The sequence below is a fragment of the Panthera pardus genome, unplaced genomic scaffold, assembly GCF_024362965.1.
Source record: "Panthera pardus isolate Hobbes unplaced genomic scaffold, ASM2436296v1 HiC_scaffold_3, whole genome shotgun sequence".
Taxonomy (NCBI): Eukaryota; Metazoa; Chordata; class Mammalia; order Carnivora; family Felidae; genus Panthera; species Panthera pardus.
The window spans coordinates 29,680,219-29,708,084 of record NW_026526876.1 but is presented as its reverse complement, the minus strand read 5'-3'; the positions used below and the strand labels follow the sequence as shown (position 1 = coordinate 29,708,084).

Genomic DNA, 27,866 nt, shown 5'->3' with positions numbered 1-27,866 from the left:
AAGCTCCTGAAAGGAATTTTAAATACTTGATTGTGTTGGGTTGTCAGTAGAGTGAAGCCTCATAATTTGAAAGGGCCAAGATAACTCAAAATGTGAGGCCGTTTGAAAATGTACCCTTCCAAAGAAGAGTCTGACACGTGTGTGGACAGTGGCATGACAAAGATTGCAAGGGGCCTGTCAGTCTGATTTATACCCGGTGCTCTCTTGAGTCTTTAGCCCAATCTATTCACCTTTAGATCAGCAGCATTCATGAACATGAAAAATACTGGGCTTTGTATGTTATTTTTATCTCCTCCTTAAGAGCCTGTCTGGGCCCTCTTTCAGCAAGGTCAGCGCTGAGATTCCTGCTGTACCTATACTAACAAACTGGATCCTCTAAACCTCTAAATATTCTTTGTTTTATTTTTAAGTTTAGTTATTTATTTTCAGAGAGAGAGCGCAAGAGTGCACAAGTGGGGGAGGGGCATAAAGAGAGAGGGAGAAGGAGAGAATGCCACGCAGGCTCCTTGCTGTCAGCGCAGAGCCCGACACAGGGCTTGAACTGATGAACTGTGAGATCGTGACCTGAGCCGGGCCCTTAACCGACTGAGCCACCCGGGCGCCCCTAAACCCCTAGATATTCTATAATACAGTCTTTGGGCCAAGTTTTCTCGACCTCCTCCTCTCCCCCACCAAACACCTGTGTTTCATGTCCACGGAGTTTGGGGAGTCCCATGGAGGGCACCAAGCCCTCTCTCCTGCTTCTCATGCTGTCCTCTCTGTCATTGCCAAGTGATACCCAGTGTAAGAAGACCTCCATTCCTGCCCTCCAGACCCATTCCTGAGGAGACAAAATAGCAAGCAGCCTGCTATTCTCTTTCAGTGCTAAAAATAATAAAAAATACTTTGCACCCTGAGGTGTGGAGCAGTGGCTGGAGGCGGTGGGGCTCCAAAGTGGGAAGGGTGCTCTTCTGGGTGCATCTGTCTGGGAAGGTTCCCTGCAGGAGGTAGGGTCACCAGGAGGACCCCTGGGTTGGGGGAGCACGAGGAATGATAGTCCCTGCTCGCAGGACTCATTGTGGGGCCTGGTTTCAAAGGCGACTTCTGTCTCTCTGTTGAAGCAGAGAGCGTAGGAGTCAGAGGAACCTGGGAATCAGACAGGTGGGCTCCTGGCTGGTAAAGGAAGAGTGGATATACTGTCCTGGGGAGCTCAGAGGCTGCCCTCTGGCCTTCTTGGGGCCTCCCAGCCCCAGGTGCTGGGGGAGGGAAGTGGGGGGAAATACCCAAACCAACCAAGTGGCCCAGGGGGCCAGATCTGCCCTCTGGGTGTCAGGCTCCAAATGGTGGTGAGAAATGTTCGTCCTTACCTCTCCCAGGCCATAGCCTGGCTCCAGCCAGAGCTGCTAAGGTGCAGCTCCCATGGAGGGCAGTGAGGAAATCTGCTTTCTCCTTTGAGTCCTGCTGGCTGCCCTTCCTCCCTTTGTCCCCCACTCCGTTCCCCCCACCCCCGCACCCCATCTCCTCCTCTCCCACGGTCTCCTTTTCCTCCTTCCCTCTTTCCCTTCTTGCCTTGATTTTCTTTCCCCTGCTGTCCCCCTCCACCCCCGTGGCTCTACAGCTCCTTTCCGTTTTCTCTCCCCACCCCGACCCCAGCCATATGGAATGAAGGGTACTGGCCCCCAGGACCTCGATCCCAAAGGTTAGTGGCACTCCGCTTTCTCCCTGCAGCCCTACCTGGCTGAGGCAGCTTGGGGTGGGAGCCAGAATTTGCCTTGTTCCCTGATCCCCTGATCCCCTGACCCCTTGACCCCCTCGTTGGGGCCCTGAGAGCTCCTTCTTCTGAGGACCTGAGCCCACACATCCACGTGCAAGTCTCTGTTCTGGGTCATGATGACCATTGCCGCTTCCACGGTCAAGTGTCCCAATTTGGGTGATAAAGTTTATGGCCACCCTGCTTATAAGGGAACTTCCTTAAAATGGTAATCGGGGCATTTTTCTAGAACTCTAGGATTGCAAAGGCCTTCACCACCAGCATCTCAGGCGATGCTCACAACTGCTGAGGGCAGATGTCACTTTCCCCGGTTGACAGATGACAAGTGGAGTTTCCTCTCTGAGGTCAAGGGCTGATATGCGGTGCTGCCCCATCAGAGGGACATCTTCAGCTCCTTGTCATCTGTTTTGCCCCTTGTCACTCAGCCAGGTCCCCTTGGAACTTCCGTTATTAAACCCTCATGGGTGGAATCCAACTTAGAATTCTGCCTGGTGTGAATTATGCCAGTGGCATTCTGTTTAGGGTAGGCTGGTATTAAAAATTAAATTTAAAATACATACAGTGTTGCCACAAATATACCTAATAGTATAGGATGTTAATAACTGGGGAAACTTGGTGTGGGGTATATTCTCTGTAGTAGCTTTGCAATTTTTTTTCTATAAATCTAAAACTGTTCTTAAGTAAAAAGTTCGTTAAAAAAAAAAAGGAAAAAAAAGTGTTTTTTACCATTCATATTTTTGGGGGGAGAAATGAAATTCAATTTGTAAAGTTAGAACGAGTTTACAAGTTATTTTGTGTCTCAGAGTTGTCTAAGGTATGTTTGCTAAAACTGCTCAATTCTTTAACATAAAACACGATCAGAAGTTCTGTGCTAAAACAAATATATGATATATGATATGTGTGTGTGTGTGTGTGTGTGTGTGTGTGCAGATTTTAAGTTGCTAGCCTTTTTGTCACTGCTGTGAAAGGGAAACATTTGTAGATAGTTTGCTTACCTAAAGAGTATACTTCCCAAGAAAGCAAGTGATACTTAAGAGATTTCCATCACTCCCATCAAATTTGTTCTTGCTTCTAAGGATTTAGGAGGTATTTCTACATGGGGCGTGAGCGGTATAACTTGGCAGAAGCTGTGTCACTTTACTAGCAACATTTTAGATAAGTGACAGACTATTTGGAATCATGACAAGAAACCACGTAGAAAATACTAGAACAAAGAGTATCTATGTGGAGGCTCAAAGTTGGACAAGGACTGGATACAGCCAAGAGCTTCCAGGTGGGTGAGGTGACAGGTGGTTAACTGATAGAGGAATGCACCCTAAGGAATTAAAAGGTGTTTAAGGGTTAACTTGTTAGATCTTCCAGATAAGACGTTCGGAAAAGGCTTCTTCCTCCTTCTTTCTGTCCCTCCAAGAAATTTAATAAGGCTAATTCAAATGATAAGGCTGGCAGGCCCCAGGACAGAGTGGGGGAGGGGCTGCTAGGGGGACAAGCATGCTTGGGGCGCTCTCCATATGCTCTTGTGCTCTGACAGTCAAGCCTGGTTAGTAATAACAAGACCCAGCACACAGTCTGCAGATGCTTTCTCGCCATTTGTCCAAAGCCTTCTTGAGGCAGTTTGCAGGTTTGTGTAAGCCCCAGGACCAGGGAGCTGTGCGTGTGCTGGAAATCTGTTTAGAATTAGTCCTTCTTTGGCCGGATGGTCGCCCCCAGGGCTGGGTATCCACTGGCGGCATTTTAGCAGTGGGTGTCGGATCTCTCAGTGCAGTGGCACACCGCTTGCCCTTTCTCGTCTTGGGGTTCTGCTTTGTACACAGGCCAGCCCCGCAGACCCTGCCCTCACCCCCAGGTGGAGTGGCTTTCCGGGGCTCCACCAGAGCCTCCTTGGCTTCGGATTCTGAAAGGGCAGTTGTCTCCGTAGGTAACTGTGGCTGACGTTTCAGGTGCGACTCCAGTCCTGCTGGTCAGTACTTGGAGATCTTTCTAGGAAACGAGCTGGGTGAAGTCCAGACACACGATCCGACGTCCAGTTAGAAGGCACTGCGTCTGCCCTTTTCAGAGGAAGGAGTTGGATCGGAGTGGGTTTCCAGGCGTTCTACCTGTCGTCGATGAAGGGTTGCGCTCTCCCATGAGCCTCTCTCGGTCAGGAAAGACGCAGCAGCGGGCTTCGTAGTGTCAGCTGCCCTTTTGTCGGCATGAGAGCCGAGTCTCTGCTGAAACCGCGGGCTGATTAAAAGGCAGTTTCTCCTCTTGTCCGGGAACGAGCACCTGCATCTTGGCCTGATGACCCTGCTGTGGGGACACCGTCGTGTCGGGATGGGGGTGGGGTTGGTCCCCCTTGTGACTTTATCACGTGGCCACGCCCCATCCATCTGGGTCCCGCGCTGGGTGGTTTTCGGCTCCGAAAGACACTGCTCCCCATTTCCTCCTGCAGGCGGAAGGAGGGGTGGGGAGCGGCAGCCGTTCTGAGGGGCTCATTGTGTATGTTCCAGAGTCTCCCCTGCAGACCCCCGCTGATGATGGATCTGAGGAACCGGGCTCTGAAACCTCGGATGCTAAGAGCACGCCGACGGCAGAAGGTGGGCCCTCCTCTCCTTGCCTCACTGAGACAGCTCCTCCGTGCCTCCAGCCTGCGCTTAGCCGTGCTTTGAGCCCCGCGTGCCACCCTTCCCAGCTGCGTCCGCTGCTGCCTCTCCCGCTGGCTGACGGCCATGCTTGTTCGGTGCTTTGCAGGACGGGCTCAGGCCCGGGAATGTCACGGGAGCCAAGCCCTGCTTTGGTGCCTCGCTCTCCAGTGCCGTGTTTGGGCACCTTCATCGTGTGTGTGCTTTGAGGCAGCCGCGTTTGGAGAGGCTGGGTCTGTGGCCGAGCGGGGCCCGAGCAGAGCTCCACAAAGCCCCTGCTCCGTGGCAGCTGTCCCCCCACCCCACACTCCTTCAGAAGCCCCCGCCCCCCTTGCTCTTCTCTCATGAGCCACCAGGTCCCAGTGCAGCCATTTGGGTGAGAGAGGGGGCGGGTCGGTGCACATCTCCAAGCTCATACTTTGGGACTGATCTGGTTTAGTATCCTTCATTTCTTGGGCTCTCGGCATGGTCCAGGGCTCTGGACCTTGGCCGAGGTGTGCATTCCAGCACGCCTTCTGACCTGTCCTCTCTAGACGTTTGGTGTCTAGGTTATTACAAAGCTCCTCATGTATTTCCTGAAGAGCTCCTTGGTCCTGATTTTGACCACCTTTTCTTGCTTCCCTTCTGAGTCAGTCAACACTGCATTTGGTTTTAGGTAATGGAAAACCAAACTAGCTGGGGCCCAGATATGAAGAGGTTTGTTGGTCTCACTTAATAACATGTCTGGATGGCAGCAGGTCTCCAGCGTGATCAGTGCTCTTCTGTCTTTATCTTCTGCCATCTGTAATGGTTGGCTTATTGCCTCGTGGTTACAAGATGGCTGCTGCACTTCCAAGCATCACATCTGCCTTCCAAGCAAGAGGAAAGTAGCAAAGCATGGCTAAAAGGGCCCTGAAATCAAATGTGTTTCCTTTTTATTAGGAAAGCAGTTTTCCTGCAAGCCCCGCCTAGCCGACTTCCGCTTATGTCTCATTGGCCAGAGCTGAGTCTCATGGCCACGCCTGGCTATAAGGGGGAGGCCGGAACATGGAGCGTTTTGCTTTCCAGACTCATAAGTAGGAGAAATCAAGGGATAAGGGCATTGAGAATGGCTCTTAAGTAACCAGTCTGAGGTATCTGCCCTTCCATTCCCCCCACCCCCGCCCCATTCATCCCCAGGGAGGTTCATGGTTCTCTTCTCAGTACTCTCCTCCTCCTGGCTCTGCCCATGACTTTGGAGGCTGTCACAAGACGAGAACGTGTCCCGGCATCTCCCCAAGTGTCCACCTTTGAATGAATTGAGAAAGTGCCTGCCAATTGCTTGGTGTAAGGGACCATCTGTGGGGGAGAAAGTAGGTGTGGCCCTGCCCCCACCCCGGCGCCCCCCCCTCCCCAGGTTCTCAGCCCAGTGAAGAGAATACCCAGGCCAAGGGCTCTTTGTGCTCCTTCTTAGAGCTGCTGATGCAAGACATTTCCCGCTGATCTGGTTAGGACAGTTTTGCAAGTTGCTACCTCCCTGAGGTCGTCAAACACTAATGCCAGACTTCATAGCAGCCTCCTAAATCATGGTTGTCAGTGGCCCCGTCAACATTATTCTGGAAGAATCTTCCAACCAAGGCTTGCTGCACTCTGGATCCTGTACATGTGTGGGCCCCGAGAGTTTCCACTCCCTCCCCACGAGGAAGGGGACTCTGCTGGGGCTGGGCTTGGCCAGGCGGCTCCGCCTGCTCCCGAGACGACCGTGATTAAAATGGATTCCATTTGACTAAATTGACTCGGACTCTTGGAAAGCTTTCAAAGCTGACAACTCCTTATGTCTGCCTGGAACAGCCTGGGCGTATGCCAGGGCACTGCTTGGGGAGGAGTGCTGAATTGGAAGGTGCTCACCTTGATGAGAGGCTGACAGCAGCTCCTGGTGGTGGGTTTTTACCTGTGGCCTCTGCTCTGCAGGTGGACCATCTGTTAAGCCTATTGTCAAGCACCCAGCTCTGGACGGGACCAGCCTGTTCATTGCCACCTGGGGGAGTCTGTGCTTTTAACCGTGGGTCACGGACTCACAGGACAGGGGGCTTAGAGCTGGACGAGAACTTGAAGGTCACCTGGCAATGATATTCCCATTTTGCAGATGAGGAAACTGAGGCCCAAAAGGCAAAGGTCTTGCTCAAAGCCTCACGGCCATCTGATTTTAGACATTTCCTCTTTAAAACACCTGGGCCCGTCCCCGGCAGTCTCTTCTGCTGCAGCGTCCACACGGGGGCTGTCCCCGGCAGATGGCCTGGGCACCTCATGAGGCGGTGCCACCAAGCAAGATATTCATGTGCTTCCTGGGGAAACATCAGGCAGGGGCGCGGCTCTGGGTGTTGCTTTGTGGTGTTGCTTTTTGCATGCCGCCGAGTCCCCTCCTGCCTCCCCGCCCCTGCCTGCTCCCACTCGAGAAGTAAGGTGAGGGGCTTGGCCTGGCTTTCCTAGCCTCCTTAAGGCGACTCTCGGTTTCCAGACGCGACAGCGCCCTTAGTGGATGAGGGAGCCCCCGGCGAGCAGGCGGCCGCTCAGCCCCACACGGAGATCCCAGAAGGAACCACAGGTGAGGGTGACTCTCGTGGCTGGGTGGAGGCGGCCCTGGCCGGGTGCCCGGCCGCCCTGCAAGGAGGAGTGGGTGCGAATAGGGGTTATGCTGTCTCCCAGCGAGGCAGCAACGTGGGAGGACTCCCGGTTTCTGGGAATCTTGGGTCATTCCAATCTTGGTGCCTTGATGGCCGATGGCTTCCGTGGCTGCCCGCCAGCCTCCCAGAGGAGGGAGGATCTTCTGGATTCCGTCCAGCTTCTCCCTCCATCTCAGCCGGCACAACAGCTCCAAGCTCTCTGCAGGGTCCTCCGAGGCAGGCTGGTGGCAGATCATCCCTGGGCACAGTCCACCTTCCTGCTGGGGCTCTGCCCAGTGACAGGGTCACCTCCTAACAGACAGTTTACCGCCTGGGGCACCCAAGCGTGTGGCAAGGTCTCATGACTGACCCACGCCTTTGGAGGATCTTAATGGGACAGCCCCTAGGGAGCTCAGCAGTGTGACCTAGCATCCATTTCTAGAACTAGCTTTTTCAACGTATCTGCATCGAAGAGGCGTGACGAGACTGTCCTGTCAGCACAGATGATGGGGGTCGCGCAGACAGGGCACCTACCAGAAATGGTGGTGGCCTCCAGCCCCCTGGGACCCTTAGGAAACGGCTCGCTCAGCCCAGAGCTCTGGCCGCCGTCCCCTTCTGGTAGCGTTCTTTGCGCTTATGTAAACGCTCAGCTGTTGGCTTCTGGATTGGGAGGGCACTGAAGAAGATGTGCAGAAGAGTTCCAGACAGGATGTCACCAGCACTGGAGAATGGGGAAAACGTCCCCAGACAGGAGTCTTGTTTCCTTCCTGAAGACGGTGCTCACGGCAGCTTTTTGGGAAACTGCAGCTTTTTCTCGGGGCTCCATTCGTTGAGAACCCCCATGCAGAGGTCCAGCGGCAACCGCCCCTCCCTCCACTCCTCAGAACTGTTTCTGCTTTGTGAGTTGGTCTTGGAGGCGTGTTCTTGAAGCTGGATGGCCCTCGTCCTTGACAGTGAAGGTCGTTTGAAGGCTGAACAACGATGAGCTCTTGGATTACCTGATTTTTGTACCCCACCCCCACCCCTGTGCCTGTATAGTTTACTCAGTGGGAGAGCCCTTCCCCTCCAGGGTGAAAACTGTAGCCCGCTTCTGACTTTCATCACTGCTAGGCGATCAAAAGTACCTTAGTCTCGTCGCAAAACACAGTTTGCGAGTGCCGGTTAGAATGTCTGGTCCCATCCAGTAGCCCAAGCTCATTCAGGGTTGCAGCCCCCCACTTTGGGGCTGGGGAGGTGGAGGGGACGGGAGGCAGGAAAGTTCGTCCTGGATCAGCACTATTGGGCATGGCTTCACGCTCTCTGCAGCGTTTAATGTCGACTCTTTCTTTTGTGGGCACCTGTTTGGAATCCTTCCAGACTCCTCCATCCCAGTCATCCCCCAAAGGTCCCTCCCTCTGCCCTTGATTCCAGCAGGCACTTTGCTGTCTTCAGCCCCTTGGAATCTGCAGATCCCCTCCAGCCTTCTGCTGAAGTTGGCTTGTTTCTATGGGCAGCCCACCGGCCATGGTCCAAGGCGCCTCCACGCTGCTGCCTCCCTGTGTCCATATCGGGTCCGTGGGAAACACAAGGGCATGCTTTGCCCAAGCAAACTTGGGGTGTGCAGACTGACCACAGGGCTGCAGCCACACCCTTCGCTCCGCCCCCAAAGCGGGGCCAGCCCATCTCTCCTCTGGTTTTCCCAGGTGGGATTCTGACAGCGGTCTGCCGTGTCGCTAACCACAGGGGATACGCACCAAGTGTCTCCGAGTGTTGCCTTGAAACCCTCCCTTACCCTCCCTTTGGGGCTGAGGTGGGTGGTGGCCATGCAGCCCGTCCTCCAAGCTCCCAAGCCACCCTCTCCACCCTTTACATCCTCAACGAGATAGGGAGGATTTAGATTCGGGGGGCTTTTTTTCAGCTGTTGACCTGGATGATGTGTAACCTAGTGTCGTCCTTGGTTAGGTGTCTTACATTCTTGAAACTTCTCCTTTGAGGCCTACTGGGGATGCAGTGTGGCCGCCCCACAGCAGGAATCCTTGCCTTGCTGGGATGGGAACCCCTGCCTCTTGGGGCTTCAGGGATGCGGAAAGCCCGTGTAGTGATGTGATGGTCCAGCCACGGCCACACACCCTACCTCCTCCCTTTGGCCTCTCTGAGCACCTCCCTTGCTGGGAACTGGGGAGTGAGGGGGCGGCAGGGTTATCAGCAGCCTCCAGTGTCTGACATGCACCGGGGCCAGGATATTGCAATTCTGCACCCGCGTGTGAGTGCAGTGACCTCCCAGTGCCACGGCAGTGATGTCATTCCCATGTGTCCCCCACCCCCTTCCCCGTGTTCTCCGTCTCCAGGACTCTATGCCACTTAGCTGGACCTGCTGTCACTCTGAACCTTTCTACCGCAGCCTCGTCAGAAACTCAGACAAAATCTGTGCTTGAAGCTGTCACTGTTTGACCTCGTGGGTGGCACAGTGTCAGCTTGCGGGGGCCCCAGAGCAAGGTCGTGTTTATGATCTGGTGGTTGGGGAGCCCACTGCCAGTCCCCTCACGGCCCTCACTGCCGCTGTTCTGGGACAGCCAGCGGGCCAGGTGTTTATAAGGCCATCGTGCAGCTGTCCAGCGACCCAGAGAATCTTCTTTTCCCTCCTCCATGCCCTCCACGGCAGGCCTGAGCTGGTGACTTGGCATTTCTGTTTTAGGCATGAAATCGTAACCATCTCAGGTCTGGGAGAAAAGACTCGTGGCCCAGCCAGCAACTTGTAGGCATTTCTTAGGGGTGGTGGTTTCCCTGTCTCCATCCATCAGGGCATGCATGTTGGTTCTTCTGGCATCGTGAGGCAAGTGCACGTCAATGTGTGCACCAACTTGCTTTATAAACTCTCTTCTACACAATTGTATCTGTTGTCCTGGAGCAATGTCCTGATTTTTCACTGCACAGAAATTGGCATTGCAGTAAAGCTTACTGATTTTGTCACTGTTGATGATGTGATCTTCTTCATTTGGGGTGAGCCCAAGACACCCTAGACACTGCTCACTCCCGGCCTCCTCCTAACCAGGTGGCAACTACTCCTGGCAGGTGGTTACAGGGGTTTGCCCAGTAGTTTGGAGAAAAGAACCTGCACAGCTGTGGGGCACTTCCCATACGCCCGGCATCTCACTAAACACAGTCATTCAAATTCTCGTTTTCACCGTCGTCCTCCGAGACAAGCCGTTTTCATCACCTTGGGGGTCTAGGTGAGGAAACAGAGGCTCCGAGAGGTTAAGTAAATGGCGGTGCCTGGATGCGAACCCCAGCCTGACTCCACAGCCCACACTTAGTGCTTTCCTGCACCCTGAGCGCCCCCAGAGCACTGGCTGGGGCTGGGAGTGCACCTGCCTTTCGGTGGTGGTTCCTGTGGTGATGGTTGAGCAGTAAACTGCTTCTCTGACCTCACCCACCCTGCGTGTCTTTGTTGAGTGGGGCACTCAGGACCCTGGGCCCACTGTGGAGAAGGTCTTTCCTACAGGATCATGGTCACCTGCAAAGTGTGTGGGTACGGTGGGGTTCATTTAGTAACCTACTTTTGTAGACATCCCCAGCAATAATATTTGGAAAAAGCCAGAGGTTCAGACCCTTGGTACTTACTTGTAAGATGTGCCTTTCCTGAATGTTTTCAGAAAAATACTGGAAGATGCAAAGAACTTGGTTTCTGGCAAACAATAACTGTTTTTGCTTATATCTTCTTCATTTGTTGACACATAAACCAGCTGAAGAAGCAGGCATTGGAGACACCCCCAACCTGGAAGACCAAGCTGCCGGACATGTGACTCAAGGTCAGTGGGCTAGAATCGCCTGCCACAACCTGGGGGTCAGGAGAAGGGAGATGGCAGCATTCAGATGGGTTCTACCCTGCAAAGAAAACTCGGACCTGGGCCCTAATTCATGGGTCCAGGAGGTTCTTATCAACGATGGGCTAATCAGACATAGAAAGAACTCTAGACACACACACACACACACACACACACCTCTGTTTTTTTTTTTTTTTCCTAACACTGTTTCTGAGTTATTCCTAAGGTATTTAGTGTCCTGAGAGAGGCTGGCCCTGTCCAGCCTGGGGAGTCAAGAAAGAGTGTCCAACAGAAACTCACATGTGAATGATAGGTGATTTTCTCCTCAGGCTGCCCTCTGGCCCTGTCCCAGGAGCAAGGCCTCAACCATATCTCCACCAAGCAATTTCTTTTTAACTTTCTCCTGTGCAACATTCAGACCTTATTATGATTTTCTTCTCAGGGATCAAAACTGTGTTCAAGGAAACCAACTTTCTGTAATCATTTAGCCCAAATGTTTTAAGAACTTAATTTTATATTAAAGATTCCTTATCAGGGTGCCTGGGTGGCTCAGTGGGTTAAGCATCCGACTTCAGCTCAGGTTATGATCTCTTGGTCTGTGAGTTCGAGCCCACATCGGGATCTGTGCTGACAGCTCAGAGCCTGGAGCCTACTTCAGATTCTGTGTCTCCCTCTCTCTCTGCCCCCACTCACTCTCTATTTCTCTCTCTCTCGAAAATAAATAAACATTAAAAAAAACTTAAAAAGAAAAAATTCCTTATCTCAGGAAATAGAGACCTCTGATATAATATGGCACTAGGTTCATTTTCTATCACCTGCTGCATCGATGAACTGGAGAGTCTACTGTATCATGTGGAACTTTCTAGACTGCCAGAGAGCTAGAAAGACACTTTTTTTCTCTCCAGAAAGTGATACGGGATTTGTCCAACATCTAGTGCTGGCATTGGGGCCATCTGGCTTTAGGAAGACTCTGGGCCCAAAGAAGTGTTTCATTGAGGGTTGTTGGTTTTTTTTTTTTTTTAATGTGTATTTATTTTTGAGAGAGAATACTAGTATGCATGAGCAGGGGAGGGGCAGAGAAAGACAGAATCTGAAGCAGGCTCCGGGCTCTGGCGGGCTCCAGGGTCGAGCTGTCAGCACAGAGCTCGAACCCACGAGCCATGATATCATGATCTGAGCCAAAGTCGGACACTTAACCCCCTGAGCCACCCAGGCGCCCGTTCATTGCCCCATAGTGGGCTAACCTCATTTCGCATAGCATGGAGAGGTGTGTTTTCACTCTTAGACTCACAGAGAGCTTCAGAAAATATTAGAAGGGATAATCAGTGTAAGGAAGAACCCCAGTCTGTGTGTTTAATAACTAGAACCCTGCCACCTGTTTCTTTCAGGTCATGATTTTCAAGCTTAGGTGAAATGAGAGGCTTTTATAACCACTGGAAATGACCATTTATTTCCATAGAAGTGGATTTGAGTTTTTTCTACAAGTATTTATTACAGGCTAGGTCTTCATGTCCCTGCAACATATTCCATGCGATGAAAAGATCAGGCCAACATCTTTTGTGGAAACTTTGTTTTCATGCTCACTCAAATTTTTAAAAAAATTTTTTTTTTTTTTTTTATTTATTTTTGGGACAGAGAGAGACAGAGCATGAACGGGGGAGGGGCAGAGAGAGAGGGAGACACAGAATCGGAAACAGGCTCCAGGCTCCGAGCCATCAGCCCAGAGCCTGACGCGGGGCTCGAACTCACGGACCGCGAGATCGTGACCTGGCTGAAGTCGGACGCTTAACCGACTGCGCCACCCAGGCGCCCCTAAAAAAATTTTTAAATGTTGATTTATTTTTGAGAGAGAGACAGACAGAGTGTGAGAAGGGGGGGGGGGAGGGGCAGAGAGAGGGAGACACAGAATCTGAAGCAGGCTCCAGGCTCTGAGCTGTCAGCATAGAGCTCGACACAGGGCTCAAACCCATGAACCGCGAGGTCATGACCTGAGCCAAAGTGAGATGTTTAACCAGCTGAGCCACTCAGGTGCCCCTGTGCTCACTCAATTTTTACATTTTTTCCCACCAGTGGCCTAGAATCATGTAGCTATAAAGATGAACACCAGGTAGACATTTGCAGTGGGAAGTTGGCACCAGATCTGGAAAACGTGGAGGTTTCTACCTCTGATCCTAAGGAGGACTTGATTAGGACTGCTGGTCCAAATTGATGAGCCCTGTTCCCTCCAGCGAAATTGGACATGCTCGTGATCCACAAACATACTTTATTTGGTAAAGGCCTGTAGTCCATTTTCAGATTTAGAAAGAGCCATCTAACAAAAGCATAGTTATTACATCTTATCCTTGCAGTTTCTGCTTCAGAAAGAAGGCCTCTGGTAGCCCATGTTCATGAATACCTGCCAGACAAGGACGTTTTAGGATGGCACTTCAGGAAGCAGAGTGTCAGATAAGGGAAGGCCTTACCCACGTCCTGTCACACGGAGGGGTAGACCTTTCTCCTGTGTCATGAAGACCAGGCCTCCTGACAGGGATGTGGGGGGAAAGTTTATCCAGAGTCCTGAGGCCTGCACACTGTTTGCCCAATATTGTTTACCTTGGACCACCCCCACCCCCCGCTGCAAGATGATTGCTATGTTTATTACTTACTGAGCACTTCATAGTATTCTAGGAACTGAATAGAATATTCTCCCAGCCTCACTCCTTCCTCCAGAAATATAAGTTGCACGATGATCGGTTCAGTCAATACGCACACACGGTACAATCAAATATTGATGACTTTTCAAGACGTGTTCACTATTTATGTTTGGAGGCCTTTTTCTATTTTTTTAATGTTTATTCATTTATTTTGAGAGAGAGAGCACGTGAATGGAGGAAGGTCAGAGATAGAGGGGGGGAGAGAGAGAGAGAGAGAGAGAGAGAGAGACTCCCAAGCAGGCTCCAAGCACTGTCAGCACGGAGCCCGATTCGGGGCTCAATCCCATGAACCATGAGATCGTGACCTGAGCGGAAACCAAGAGTCAGACGTGCAACCGACTGAGCCACCCAGGCACCCCCCTCCTTTGTCTCTTTTTTAATGAAGGTCATTCCAGGTCCTACAGTCTGTTAGAGTACAGTAACGTCCTGACCGAGAGCAACTTCTAGAAAGCTCTGGGAGGAAAGCTTTTTCCAGAAGGCAAGGATGCATGGCTCGTCTAGGAGGTGTAAAGACTAGCATCTGCCTCGGCCTCTGGTCTGTTGAGCTGGTTGGTTGCTGAGAAGCCATGGTGCTGAGGCACCTGCTCAGGTTGTCTGGTCCCTGCGTCTCTGTCATTTGGGCTCTTCTTCCCAGCGGCTGACCAACGGTCCCAGTGAGGTGCTGCAGACCCTGCAGAAAGCAGAAATGAGCCTATTTTCCTGACAGCAGTTCACCAGGCAGCATTCCGTTGTTGGTCATCGCTATGTGGCAGGCACCGTGGTTGATGGCAGGAACAGGAAATGAATGAGATCGTGATCACGAGGCCCTGGTGTCAGGGTGGGGGTGGAGGCGAGCCAACAGGCAGCTACAGACTCTGCCCGGGTGGGGAGAGAAGGCGGGCATGTGTTAGCCGTGCGTCCACAACCGCACGCCTGTGTGCGCACATGTATTCTCCACCACCCTCCCCTCAGCTCTTCCAGTCCCCCGAATCTTTGGGGTTCTAGGTTTCGTTTAGAGGAATTGTATGGCTTGTCCTGCTGGAACCAGATGGGAGGATTAAAGGGTGGGAATTAAAAAAAAAAAGGATGTTTATTAGGAGTACCACAGAGCATGACTCTCCTGTCCTTAGTACACAGTCAGGTTCTTTAAGGAGGGTTCGCGTGAACGCCACCGGGATGAGCCAGAAAGGGTGACGTGACCTCCACCAACCGCCAGCTGTGTGACCATGTGAATGCGGTGGTCTCACGGGCTGGCGATGTCTTTGTCACGCAGGACCCTTTACGGCCACAGTGGTCTGCTGCACCTTATGCAAAAGGCCCGTACTTGACCCATGAGCCAGATAAATCTGAATTGTGCTTCTGTGTATAGGAAACTTACGGTTCCTGACGATGATAAATTTTGGATTTTCCAAATCTATCAGAGCGTGGAGCTTGAGGCTGGGTTGGTTTAGGGGCACCCGCTGGTTTCATTTTGCAAAAAGGGGAAACACAGAGAGAGGGAGGAAAAAGAGATCCTTGGGGCACTCAAGCCAGGTCCTGTCTAGAGGCCAGAATCTTCAGGAAGCTCAGTGTCCTTGGAGAGAAGGAGAAGCTTCTGTGGCCTAGTGGATTCAGCACAAGGCAGCCCTGGATGCTGACGTGCTCCGAGGCCGCCCAGAGCCGGCGACAGAGGGATAATGCTGGTGTCAGCGGGGCCGTAGAGGTCACCAGGTCCAGCACCCCTATTGCAGATGAGAAAACTGAGGCGCAGAGAGGGGAGGTGCTCACCCAGTGTCACCCAATGAGTCAGTGTTAGGTAAGCCAATAGAGCTTTCATTCTGAGCAAAGAAAAACAACAAAGATGAGCCCAGAGCCCGCATTCCTCGTTCTTTGTTAGTTGGCTTCGTGATGCTGTTTAAACGTCCTTTTCTTATTTCAAGAGCACGTTCCTTCTCTTAAACAATTAATGCATCCTTGCCAACCATTTGCCATTGCTGCCTCTTCAAACCCAGAGGAGTTGAGAGTTTCCAGCCAGCAGAGGGAGGTACCTTCGAGGCCCTTGGCCAATGTGTTTAGCTCTCAGGATCAGCCTGACCACGGCAGAGAAGCTTCCGGGGCCTCCGTGCTGCCTGTGGGGGAGAAACAGCCAGAGGCCCCTGTCCTAGTGGTCTCCCACCATTCCCAGCATCATCCCGTCTGCCAACCGCCTTCGCCAACAGGTGGCCCTCAGGAGCCTCACCAGGAGTGGGGACCAAAACCAGGGGATGGGGTCGAGGAGGGTCTGGCCTTTCCGAAGCCCGCCTCCCCTGGGTATCTCCAGACGGAGCCTGGGAGTGTCAAGGTTGTGCAGGAGATCCTCCTTGGGGAGCCAGGGCACCAGAGAGGTGAGGCCGCCGACCTGGGCACCCCAGGTCTGCCCCGCCAGCACGTGCCCGGGGCCCCCATCCTGCCTCATGGCCCAAGGGAGGCCACACACCAGCCTTCAGGGACAGAACCAGAGGACACAGAGGGAAGTCGTCATGACGTGGAACCACTGGAGTACCAGCTTGTGGGAGATCTGCGCCAGGAGGGGCCACCTCTGAAGGGGGACCATGGCAAAGAGAGGCGGGGGGGCAAGGATGTCGATGAAGACCGCGATGTGGACGAGTCCTCGCCCCAGGACTCCCCTCGCTCCCACGTCGCCCCAGGTCTGCAGAGCTCCCCAGTCCGAGGCGGGCCACCCCCCCAGACAGTTTCCAGAGGAGCCACTGGCTTGTCCGGCTTCGCAGCTGAGGGTGCCATCCGCCTCCCTGTCGATTTCCTCTCCCAAGTTTCCACAGAGATCGAGGCCTCAGAGCCCCCCGGGCCCGGTGCAGGGCCCACGGCGGAAGGGCAGGACACGCCCCCCGGGTTCACCTTCCACGTGGAAATCAAAGCCAACGTGCAGAAGGAACAGGCACGTTCAGAGGTGGATTTGGAAGGGGCTGCACTTCCCCGCCCCCCTGGAGAGGAGGAAGAGCCCCAGGGCCCTTCTGAGGGAGAGGACACAAAAAAGTCGGACCTTCCAGAACCGTCCGAAAAGCAGCCTGCAGCTGTTCTGCCAGGGAAGCCCATCAGCCGGGTCCCTCAACTCAAAGGTCTGTGTCTTGGGCTCCTTCGCTCCTTCCTGGTGACCTCGTGTGCCACCCAGGCTGCGGGCACTGCCACCAAGCTTCCGGCCCTTCCTTGAGTCCTGCTGCTTCCGAGGTTCCCAGAGAGAACCACTCAACCGACCAGCCGGGCACTGCTGCGCACCCTCCCGTGGCCTCCTCCTGCCCCTCAGGCTCTGGTAGCACGTGCTGCTCTCACGCTTGCCCGCCATGTTGCATGTCACCAACACCCGCCCAGCGCTTTCCGCCCCGTTCGTTCCTCTGGCCACTTGAATTACAACGGTCCTCCAGCCCCCAGCTGGTCGGCGTGCCGCCCTCCCCAGGGCGGATAACAGCCGGTTCACTTATGTGCCCTAAATTCGTTGTCTAGAACCCTCCCAGCCCTTCCAAGGGGGCATAAGGAGCCCCGCTCTGCAAATGAGGAAAGTGAGGCTCAGAGAGAGAACGTAACTTGCTGAGGGCCACCAAGCAGTAAGTGACAGAGCCACATTCACAATCCGGGCGGGTCTGCTGTGCACGTCACACTCTTCCCTGGTCAGCACAGCACCTTCTGGAAGGTTCTCTGAGCCCAGAGGCACAGAGGCCTTGAGCCTGGCCTGTGCTGCTTTTGTCAGCGGACAACACATCACATACAGCACACGACACACGTATGAGGATTTGGGGGCAGCCGAGAGCCTGTGCTGAGCCTTCAGTTTAACAGCCCTGCCTTGTGGCAGGGGAGACAATGAGCAGAAACAACCTGTCCCGGGAACCCTGTCCCGAATCTTCTTTTCCTCCCCCGCCCTCAGCAGAGCCCAGGGAACCCTGTGCTGGGATTGCAGGGGCCTCAGCCCCAGCCCACTCTACCAGAGCAGCCCTTGGGGAGCCGGAGAGGTGGGAGGGGAGGTTCCCCCATGTTGGGGTCTATGTGTCCTGTCAGGAAGACGAGGAGGCCAGGGAGGCCTCCAGGCTACAAGTTGGGCGCATTCATACCTTTAGGACCTCTCGCGTGTTTGGAGGGCTCAGAAATGGGTGTTACTTGAGCCATCCATTGCAAACCTCTATTCGATTTTTATTAGATTTTACTTGTCAAGAAAACTTAGAAATGTTGTAGATAAAGGAACCTGTATTAAAGTTGAAGACCAAAAAAAGAAATCATGTATCTTATTTTAAAATATCCTAAATTCCAAAATACTAGGGGACAAATACCTGTGATGCGGCAGATTATAAGAGCGTTTCCTGAAATGGTGTTTTATGAACACTGGCTATCGATAGATGTATCCAGGGGAAAAAGAGTTCCATGGTCCAATTAGTCTGGGAAAAACAGGCTAAGCCAAGTGAAACGAGGTTTGCTGCTGCAGGACTTGTCAGAACCTTTAATACTCAGTTGCACATTATGACCCTCTGAGAAAGATACAGAGTATGGATTTCCCAAATTTATGTGATCCCACCTGCTAACATCTCCTGGAAGAGGACCCGTTCAGTAGCACCCAATTTGGGAAGTGCATATCTAGCAGCTGCTTTTGTTGTGACATGGTGGCCGTGGTTGATTTGGGCAAAAGATGTGAATCCGGTCTACCTGGGTCTCTTATGAAAACGAATATTCCTAAGCCCCGCCTTAAGCTTACGAGTCTTGGGTGGGCCCAGGAATCTGTGTTTTTTCAACCTGTCCCAGTGGTGCTGCTGAGCAGTACGTTGTGCACATCTCTGGGCTAGATCATCGGTTCAGGTCACTCTAGAAATCCAGGCTCCAGTAGCCAGTGTGAACCTCCAAGAGACCCCATTGACCTTTTGGCAGGGGGACTATGATATTGAAACCAAAGATGAAAATCTATCATCAATTGTCAACAAAGAACGTCAACCGAAGGAAAAGATGGGTTAGAGATGGTGCTGGTGGACGTGTGGTTTCACCAAGGGGTGCGGCTTTTACACACAGAAGCCGGCAGTGGTTTGTTTCCAAACTCCAGAGATGATCTGCTAAGATGTTCGACAGTAACTAGTTTGTAGCTAATTTGGGGAAATGGCAAGGATTTCCATTGGACAATGGAAATTTTCCTCCCCTTGGGAGGGCCTGTAGGTGGCAGTAAGACCTTCCCGGGCTGGTGTGGAGTGGGCTTGTCAGGGGGCAGCTGGGGCTGGCGACTGTAGCCTCCATTAGTGAGGGACAGGCTCTGGGCAGACAACTCACTTACCCTGACCCTTGGGTGACAGCATGAGTGTGTGGGGGTCGGAGCATAGCTGAGCTTCCCCATCTGTGGCCCTGGGGCCTCCACATGCCCCTCCTTGGCATGGAGGTGGTCCCCGCTGGAGGAGGTTGACCCCGGCTAAGACAGGAAAGGAGCCTGTGAGATGGGTCTGCGCTGTCTCCGATCCTGATTGCCCCCGTGTCCGCGTGTGCCTGGAACAAGTTTTCACTGCGCCCCCTCTGCATGTCCCCACCCTCGGCCAGCCTGCTCCAAGCAATGACCCCAGTGCGCTGTGTTGATACTAACAACGAGAGGCAGATTGAAGGGGAAAGAAAATCAACTGAATGCCCACCAAGCCCAGCTGAACCAAACACGTGGCACTGATCCCAAGAAATCAGCGTTGACTACGTCCGGCTCTTTCTGGGAGCTGTGCAAATGGGGGTAACTTACATTCTCATTTTGTATCTTATCAGCTCGCATGGTCAGTAAAGGCAGAGATGGGACGGGAGCTGATGACAAAAAAGCCAAGGTAAGCTGATGAAACCGTGAGCCTCTGCCAACATCCAGTCTATCGAGAAGCCATGCTTGTCTGAATTAATTTGTATATGTAACACGTACAGAGCATCTGCCGCTGAAGGATGACTGTCATTAAAAGTGCTTTGTAGTTTCATGCAAACTTTTCAAGTTCCAGCATTTATCCATTTTGATGCTTCTGCCAGGGAAGGGCGGTCGGCAGGTTCATGAGTAAGAGCTCCTAACTGCAATGCCATTAGCAGAATTGAAATGCGATGTTCACAGTAAACGAAGATACATTTGAATTTTCTGCAGTAAAGTTTGAATCTTACACTACCCACTGCAAATCTAGGATCAGCAAACATATATGTACGCACACACACACACACACACACACACACACACACACATATTTAAGGTGTATAGAGAATATCATTTACTCAGGTGGCTGAGGGAGTGTTGATCAAGGAAGTGACCTCTCACCTAAGGTGGAGGGTTCTGGAAAAGCCCAAGAAAAGAGGACCAGTGAGGTAGGCCGTGAAGGAAAGGTAAAGGAGGGTTGCCGAGGCAGAGGTGGGAGCAGCATTCTGAGGAGTGGGAACAGCACAGCAAAACCCGGAAGCATGAGGAAATGATGCATGCTTTCAGAACTCTAAGCAGATGGGTTGGTTGGTTGGTGTGGAGTGCCAGGAGGGGCTGACGGATGCTGGGAAGGATAGTCGAAGAGGGAAACCCGATACACACCCTAAATGCTAAGTGGACTCGTGGTGCAGTAGACGCCATCTTGAAATCTTGCCATGGGGCCAGTTTGACGTAAGCTTTGGTCGGTCTTCAGAAACCAACCCGAGGAACCGTGAATGAAGCTCCTGCTCCCACCAAAAATGCATCCACGGCCATGCTGGCTTTCTCAGGGCTTTCTGTCAGTTGTAGTTTCCTCCCTTAATGACTTTGCATCCTGGAAAATTCTCCTGTCACTGGACAGTAAGGTTTCCCCAGGAAAATCCCCCTGTGGCTCTGGATGAAGACTTAGTTTTCTTAAAGGCATCTAAAATTTCCAGTATAAATTCTGCCTGAAGCGTCTGGGTCCTAACTTGTCCCAGAGCCTCGATGGGGTCTTCAGATGCCGAGTGTAGCCCTGGGAGTTGGGTGGCATGTGTTTTGCCTGCCCTGTAGGAAGTCAGGGTTTGCCATCACCAGACCCCCTGATGAGGCAGCTGGGTGCTGCCCTAGGCCGTAGCTCTTAGGCAGTCGTGATGCACATTAGGGGAATCCCAGCCTCATGCGTGCATGCGTTCCTTTCTTCATGCATTTGCACACTTGGGTAAGACATCCCCACCCTGGACACCGAAGGGTCAGTTCTTTCAGGAACCTTGGCCAGGCGGGGAGTGCTGTTGGCAGAAGGGGGCTTGTGCAGCTGAAGAAGGAGGAGTACCCACCCGCAACCTTCCTTGTCACCAGCTCCAGGACCTCGGCCTGTGTCCCTCCCCCCACACCTTTCCCCACCCCTCAGGCCGCCTCCTCACCATGGCTGGCTGGCACAGAGGGCCTCAGCCATTTGGGGGGATGGGGGTCCAAGGCCAATGAGGAAACACAACCGAGAAGCCTAATGAGGTCTGTGGTCAGGACCCTGCTTGGTAGTTCTGACTTCCTCTCTGAAACACATCTGGACTAGGCCTCTGGGTTTTATGCCTGAAGGTGTGACCCCTCCTCCTCCCAGCTCACCTCCTCCAGGCGACCAAGCTTCCCAGTCAGAGTACCCCAGAGCCAGTTAGGACAAGCAATCGTCAATCAGTTTCCCTCTCCTCCAAGGGGCAGCTCCGTCCGTGAGGTCATCTGCTCCACTGACCAGGCTGTATCCTTAGGTAGAGTGTGTTCAAGAGTGAACACTGGCCAGATGAAGATTCGCCAGATAGTGTTAAGATACGTTTTGTTTGAGACGTTAATCAGAAAGTGTGTGTGTGTGTGTGTGTGTGTGTGTGTGTGTGTGTGTGTGACCTGAGGTATGAGACAGAATCTTTAAGACTTGGAGCAAGCACAATCGTGATTTTAGCAAGCATGATACTCTCAGTGTGGCAGAAGGCGGCCAAGGGTTAGCAGGCCGGCATGAGTTCCTCACCTGGAATTTAGCAGAAAGTGGGGCCCTTCTGACCTATGACACATTGGGGATGTTTTCTTGAAAAACACCCTAAGAATCATATGCTTTGGCAATCTCCATTAACTCTTTGGGCATGAAACACCTTTAAACCAGTGGTCTCCAAAGTGGGGGTGGTGGGGGGCGGCCCAAGAAGATCCAATGGGCTAAAGAACATTCTAGAACTTCCATTGAGTTTTTTTTCTCCTCTTCTCGTTTAAAAGTTCTGTCATACATAAGTTTTTTAATGTACATCCTGTGTTGGCATCATAGTATACATATTTCACCGATAAATAAGTATGAGGACGTGAGGGTGTGTGGCCGCTTTCTGTTCTTAGGGACGAGAAGGGTGGATAAGGGTACGTGATCCACACAGTTTGGAGATCACTGCTTTAAACCATGACCTGCCATGTTTATTTTTAGTTATTGTCCTTTTTCAGTTTGTTCCCCTCCCCCATGTGCTGACTTTTATTTTGATTTTATTTATGTTTATGTTTAAGACATCCACACCTTCCTCTGCTAAAACCCTGAAAAATAGGCCTTGCCTTAGCCCCAAAAGCCCCACTCCTGGTAGCTCAGACCCTTTGATCAAACCCTCCAGCCCTGCCGTGTGCCCAGAGTCATCTTCCTCTCCTAAACACGTCTCTTCTGTCACACCCCGAACTGGCAGTTCTGGAGCAAAGGAGATGAAAGTCAAGGTAAGGAAACCGCCTTTGAAAAGAATCAGGCTGCTCTCATATGGTTTTCAGATGTGTGTTGTTTTTAGCCACAAAGACCTTCCTTCGGATAAACTCTTACCTGGAAGCACCGTGTAGAGCAAAGACAAGTCTGGTTGAGAGGGGAAAGGGGGGCGTGGCACCATTTTTCTCCGCTTCCGTTAGTCCCTCAGAGCAGCCCCCACAGCACCCCATGGGACCCTGATTTGAAAATCCCCGCCCTTTGGCACCGGAGAGAGCTTCCAGATTGCCCGCATTTGGGTTGGACACAGCAATGCCTGTCCCACAAGGTCACTCCTCTGCTGAACCGTCTTGTGGTCTTTGGTGAATGTCCGTTTCTTTTTTGAGTTTGCATTATGTGTCAAGGTCAAAGCCAGTAACTGCCCGCAGTCAGCAGGCTGTGCCTGGGGGCTCTCGACCTTTGGCCGGTGGGCTGATTGGTGCTGGTGTTCACCCCGCCAAAGGCTCTCAGCACACTCAGGAGTCACTGAAACCTGAGGGCTGTTTGGGAGAGAAGAAAACAATGACCTAGCTCTGTTAGCGCTCGAGGTCAGGTTCATCGGTGTCTCCGCGGCTCTCTGGTGAAACCAACCACCATCAGTCAGATAAATAAATCCCTACGGAGAATCAGAAAGTGGCTGTCCATATAGGAGTGTCCTGCCCATGATGGGCCCTGGGTGGATAAAGAGCTTGATCCTCACTATAAGCCCTGTTGTGTTTTTTATAGAACACATTAGCACAACTCATGCTGATGCCTGTTGTGGAAAATGGTAGTCAGGGCATGTGGCGTTTGGGTGGGGCTGTGGGTTGGTGTACCGGCAAACCCATGAGACTGTAGAAGACATTTGTCGCATCCTAGTAGACGAAGGGTCGTTTTGGATCTTAGCCTCATTTTGAATCGAGGAGGTTGAGTGGGACTGGCACTGACTCTAGGTGATAGTAACCTTCCCCGATCGTAAAAACCACTGTGCCGTGCTTCGGTTCACAGGGGGCGGACGGTAAAGCTGGAACGAAGATCGCCACACCCCGGGGAGCGGCCCCTCCAGGCCAGAAAGGCCAGGCCAATGCCACCAGGATTCCAGCGAAAACCACGCCCTCCCCAAAGACCCCACCGGGCACCGGTAAGAAGAACATTCTGGAATCCACGTCAGGGGCAGCTGTCAGCACGTGCCCTCCTCCTCTCCGAAGGCCCCTGACAGTTAGCCACTTCTGGTAGCTGACGGGCACCTACAGTTCACTATCCGCCAGATGCTCATTTTCTTTGTAATCCTTTTGACAATTTTCCGAGGTAGATCATTGAATCCCCACTTTTGATCAGTGAAGAAATCAAGACCCTAAGAATTTGCATGAATAAGTCTAAGCAGCTCACTTTAAGCATGAGGAGAATGCAGCCGTGTGATTAACAGTGGCACAATGGGACACCTGGGTGGCTCGGTCGGTTGGGCGTCCGACTTCGGTTCAGGTCATGATCTCGCGGTTTGTGAGTTTGAGCCCCGCGTCGGGCTCTGTGCTATCAGTTCAGAGCCTGGAGCCTGCTTCGGATCCTGTGTCTCCCTCTCTCTCTGCCCCTCCTGCACTCACGCTCTGTCTCTACCAAAAAATGAATAAACGTCAAAAAAAATTAAAAAAATAAAACAGTGGCAGGAAAGGAGATTGGCTAAGGTTCTCTAACCCCCAAGTCCCGGGCCCCCAGGAGGTGTTTTTCAGCCCCCTAGTGAGACGTGTGGCTCCGTGTCTCTGGATAGGTTGGATAGCCCACTATGGGTGACCTCACATTGGGTGTGGCCCTTTTACACTTGAACTTGCTGGGGGTGGGCCCTTTGGCAGCGCACCTGCCCGCTGCCCGATCCCCCGTGCCCGTGTGAGTAAACCCAGTTAGTTTGGGGAAACAGGCAGGGAGTGATTCTGCTCCTAGTGGTGCTATAAAGTGTAGAGTTGCCTTCTTTGGGGGATGGGAGACAGCCAGGCTGAGCCCCCCTCTCCCCCAGCCCCCGGGGGTCTGTCCCAGGCAACTGGGTTTGGATTCTGCACAATTCAAGGGGCATCTGGCCTGCGTTGGCTTTAGGGAGGTGCTCAGGGGCCTGTGGATGTTGTACGGGTCTCGAGAGGCCTGGACTGGTCAGTGGTCTCTCCGCCCTGCGCTGGCCCAGGCAGGGAGCTCGGAGCCCTCGGTGTGTGTGTGTGTGTTTTTGCTGTGGTGTTTGCCTGCTTTGCCCTGGGGTGGTGCCTAAGAGGACGGCTGCTCATTAACACGCATTGGTTGTTTCTCCTTGGATGTAATTCATTTGATAACAAGGGTAATTCACAGAATTGTGATTGGATTTTGAAAGTGATTTTGATCCTGCTTTTCTTTACTTGGCCTTAAACTAGTTGACTCACACAGCTGGGAACATGCATTTCTCTTCGGGTCTTACCTGCTTTTGGGTGGCAGCTTCCTGGTGCGCACATCTCCCCTGCGGGCCACCTCGCCCTGTCTCCTGCCAGTGGGGACCCCTGCTCCCTGAACACATTCCCTGCCCGGGTCGCTTCCGCCGTCTGGCCTGGCTGGGCATGGCTGGTGCCTACAGCATGAAGAGCTCACTGAGGCCCTGTTTAAGCTTCATTATAATGAGGCTTCCTGTGGATTTTTCTTTTTAAGCTACCAAGCAAGTGCAGAGAAAACCACCCCCTGCAGGGGCAAAATCTGAGCGAGGTAATTCTGAGGCCGCTTTGAGTGTCCCGTGGGGCACTTTGCTTTTCGTGTGTGGCCATTTGCTGGCTTAGGTTATTAGAGCGGAGGGGAGAGGACCTGCTTCTGAAACGTGCGTTTCACACGTTGAACCTGAACGCAGAACCGTCAGAGCTCCTGCTCCTCGTGTGTGGCATATGCAGACGTGTCTGTCTGATGGGCCTTTTTATTCCTGCGTGTTCTCATTTACTCCAGCTGAGGCTTTGGTGGGGGCAGGGAGCATGTGTCTCCAGCTGCTGGTGGGTGCTGGAAGCTTGGACCAAGGTTTAGGTGTGAAATTCCTGCGGGCATTTATTAAACACACATGTATTAAACACTCCCCCCTGTTACTACATCCAGCCTTCGAATCAGCACTGTGGGCTGTGACCGCTCTCCCCATTTTCCAGATGGGAACACAGGTTTAGGAGGCTGAGTGGCTTGCTCAGGGTCAATGTGCAATTACGTGGCGCAGAAAGGGTTTGTAACTAACACCAAGCCCAGTGATCAACCTGTGTGCCTGGAGGCCGGGTTGGGGGGCGGGGGGCGGGGCAGGGGGCTGAACCTGGAGCGGAGGCCCTGTCTGTTGTTTCCCCATGTGGAAAAGGAGAAAAAAAAAGCTTCATCTGTCCTGTTGCCAGAGCTTGACGACATTAGGAACATCCAACAGATGTGGAAATTCAAACTCAAAAAAATGGGGGTGGCTGTCCTTTTGATGGGAGAAGTCGCCTTTTTGCTGCCACATGGTGCTTCCAACCAAGAGCCATCCTTCTCCAGGCTGGAGCCTACAGGTCCCTGTTTGGTACAGAAGGTTCCTGGCGCAAGGGGCCAAGGGATCTGGGAAGCTTGGAGGCGGCCGTAGAGCCCAGACACCCCCAAAGCTGAGGGGAGCTGGGCCCTCACACCGGCACAGCATTCAGCCCCGTGGCTGTCAGACTCCATTGTGCTCAGGAGTCCCCAGGGAGCTTGGGGGACACCTGGGTGGGTGGCTCACTGGGTTGAGCGTCCCACTTCAGTTCAGGTCATGATCTCGTGGTTCACGAGTTCAAGCCCCATGTGCGGCCCTGTGCTGACAGCTCAGAGCCTGGAGCCTGCTTCGGATTCTGTCTCCCTCTCTCTGCCCCTCCCCCACGAGTGGGGGCTCTCTCTGTCTCTCAAAAATAACTAAACATTAAAAAAAAAGAAGAAGAAGAAGAAGAAGGAATTCTCCTGGGAGCTTGGGAAGAACCCATAGTGCAGGCCTTCAGCCCAGGAGGCTCCGTCATGCCAGGTCTGGACGGGCCCAGGGATCTGCATCCTACGGGTCTCATTTCTGACTCGAGGCTCTGGACGTTCTGATGCAGGGGCCCCTGGGCCACACTTGGAGAAACACTGCTTCATGGGGCAGGGGGAATAGTAATTATGGAATGGACAGGGGCATGGGAAGTGCAGGGGGGAAGCTGCTAGGGAGCCCGGGACTGAGTCTGTCGGGGAGAGAACAGTCCCAGCAGCCTTCCTAAAAGTTTGCAAAGGTGCAGGGATCACCGTGCATGGGCGCAGCGCGGGAAGGAGCTGTTGGGGAGGGCACGGCGGCACGAGGCAGCGTGGCTTGTCTGGAGAGCTAGAGACGGGTGGCCACGAAGCAGGCGTACATTCGTCGACCCCACTCACCACAGAGGAGTCAGGGAGTGTGCACAGGGGCCTGCTGGGATAGAGGCCTTGAACTTCCTGAACAGCTTAGAAGCCACCCAGTGGGCAAAGGGTCTAATAGACCCAGACAAGGGCACCCCCCTGGTCCTGTCACCGTGTCACCCTTACTCAGGGAAGGGCCATGTAGAATTGTGCTAGTTTTACAAAGCACATCTACAGGCATCCGTGCCTGGCGCCCCTCACTGCGGCATTATAATTCTCTCCCTGTTTGAGTCGAGGCCCCTGAGCTCTGAGAGGGAACATGACTTGTCTGGGACCACACAGCGTGTTGGAATCTATCTCTTGACTCCAGGGCCGTGGGGCAGAGATGGTCCCCTCGGGGAAGGCTACTGGGTGGTCCTTGGTGACCACTCTCTTGCTTCTCTGGGAAACAGGGAATCTCGGTCCCTAAGCAACAAGGCCCAGAGGAAGAGACATTTCTCTAGAAATGAGAGCAAGGACAGCCTCCTGCTGGTTTAGCTGAGCTTCTGGCCTTGTTCCCACCTGCCTAACTGGCTCTGAGTCTGGGAGTGGGCCCTCAGGACAGGCAGCCCCCCCCTCCCCGGGCCTTTGCTGGCTCCCACCCACCCCAAGCACTGGGCTCACCCCCTCCTCTCTCTCCAGGTGAATCTGGGAAATCTGGGGATCGCAGCGGCTACAGCAGCCCCGGCTCCCCGGGCACCCCCGGCAGCCGCTCCCGCACCCCGTCCCTGCCGACCCCGCCGACCCGGGAGCCCAAGAAGGTGGCGGTGGTCCGCACTCCACCCAAGTCGCCATCTTCAGCCAAGAGCCGCCTGCAGACGGCCCCCGTCCCCATGCCAGACCTGAAGAATGTCAGATCCAAGATCGGCTCCACCGAAAACCTGAAGCACCAGCCAGGAGGCGGGAAGGTAAGGGCGCTCAGAGGCCGGCTGGGTGTGTGCCCGTCCCAGGACAACCAGGAGAAGGTGTGTGGGTGCCCCCCACAGTGACTCTCACCTCACATGGCACCCCAATCCCTCCCGGATCTCTTCAAGGAAAGACGGCACGTCATGGTTCCATTCTGTTTGGGCGTCCCCACCAAGCCGTGAGTGCTCTCCCTGCTCAGGGGAGGGAAAGTACTGGTTCTTTCCTTTCCTGTTTGGGTCTGTGCTGACAGGACAGTATCTGAGACGACAGGGTTGGTTGTCTCTCCATGGGGTAAAGCCTGGGGGTTCTCAAAGTGGAGGCACCCGCAGAGGTTCCCCAACCTTATATTTAGAACATGATGCAAGCAGTCTACAGGTGAGTGCCTCTGGCATCCGTTAGACGTTAGGTTAGGTTTCTCTCAAATCCTCAGTTCTGAGGAAATTTGGAGTGCCATTTGGAACAAGCAATTCTTCAGAGCCAGTGGGCGCTCATGAAATCTTTGGGTTT

At 53.2% G+C, this 27,866-nt stretch overlaps 1 protein-coding gene across 18 annotated transcripts in view; it reads left to right on the top strand.

Moving 5' to 3' along the window:
* Positions 1–27,866, top strand: part of MAPT (microtubule associated protein tau) — a 101,481-nt gene that overhangs the window by 51,969 nt on the left and 21,646 nt on the right. For 3 of the 18 annotated variants that reach the window (XM_019437493.2, XM_019437489.2, XM_053892340.1), the window contains exons 3-11: positions 4,240–4,326; positions 6,848–6,934; positions 10,715–10,780; positions 16,257–16,562; positions 19,213–19,268; positions 21,884–22,081; positions 23,088–23,220; positions 24,738–24,791; positions 27,096–27,361. In XM_019437493.2, coding sequence (XP_019293038.2) covers positions 4,240–4,326; positions 6,848–6,934; positions 10,715–10,780; positions 16,257–16,562; positions 19,213–19,268; positions 21,884–22,081; positions 23,088–23,220; positions 24,738–24,791; positions 27,096–27,361 — 1,253 coding nt within the window. The remainder of the gene's footprint in view (positions 1–4,239; positions 4,327–6,847; positions 6,935–10,714; positions 10,781–16,256; positions 16,563–19,212; positions 19,269–21,883; positions 22,082–23,087; positions 23,221–24,737; positions 24,792–27,095; positions 27,362–27,866) is intronic. The other 15 variants (XM_019437505.2, XM_019437501.2, XM_019437507.2 and 12 more) reach the window with 12 other exon arrangements.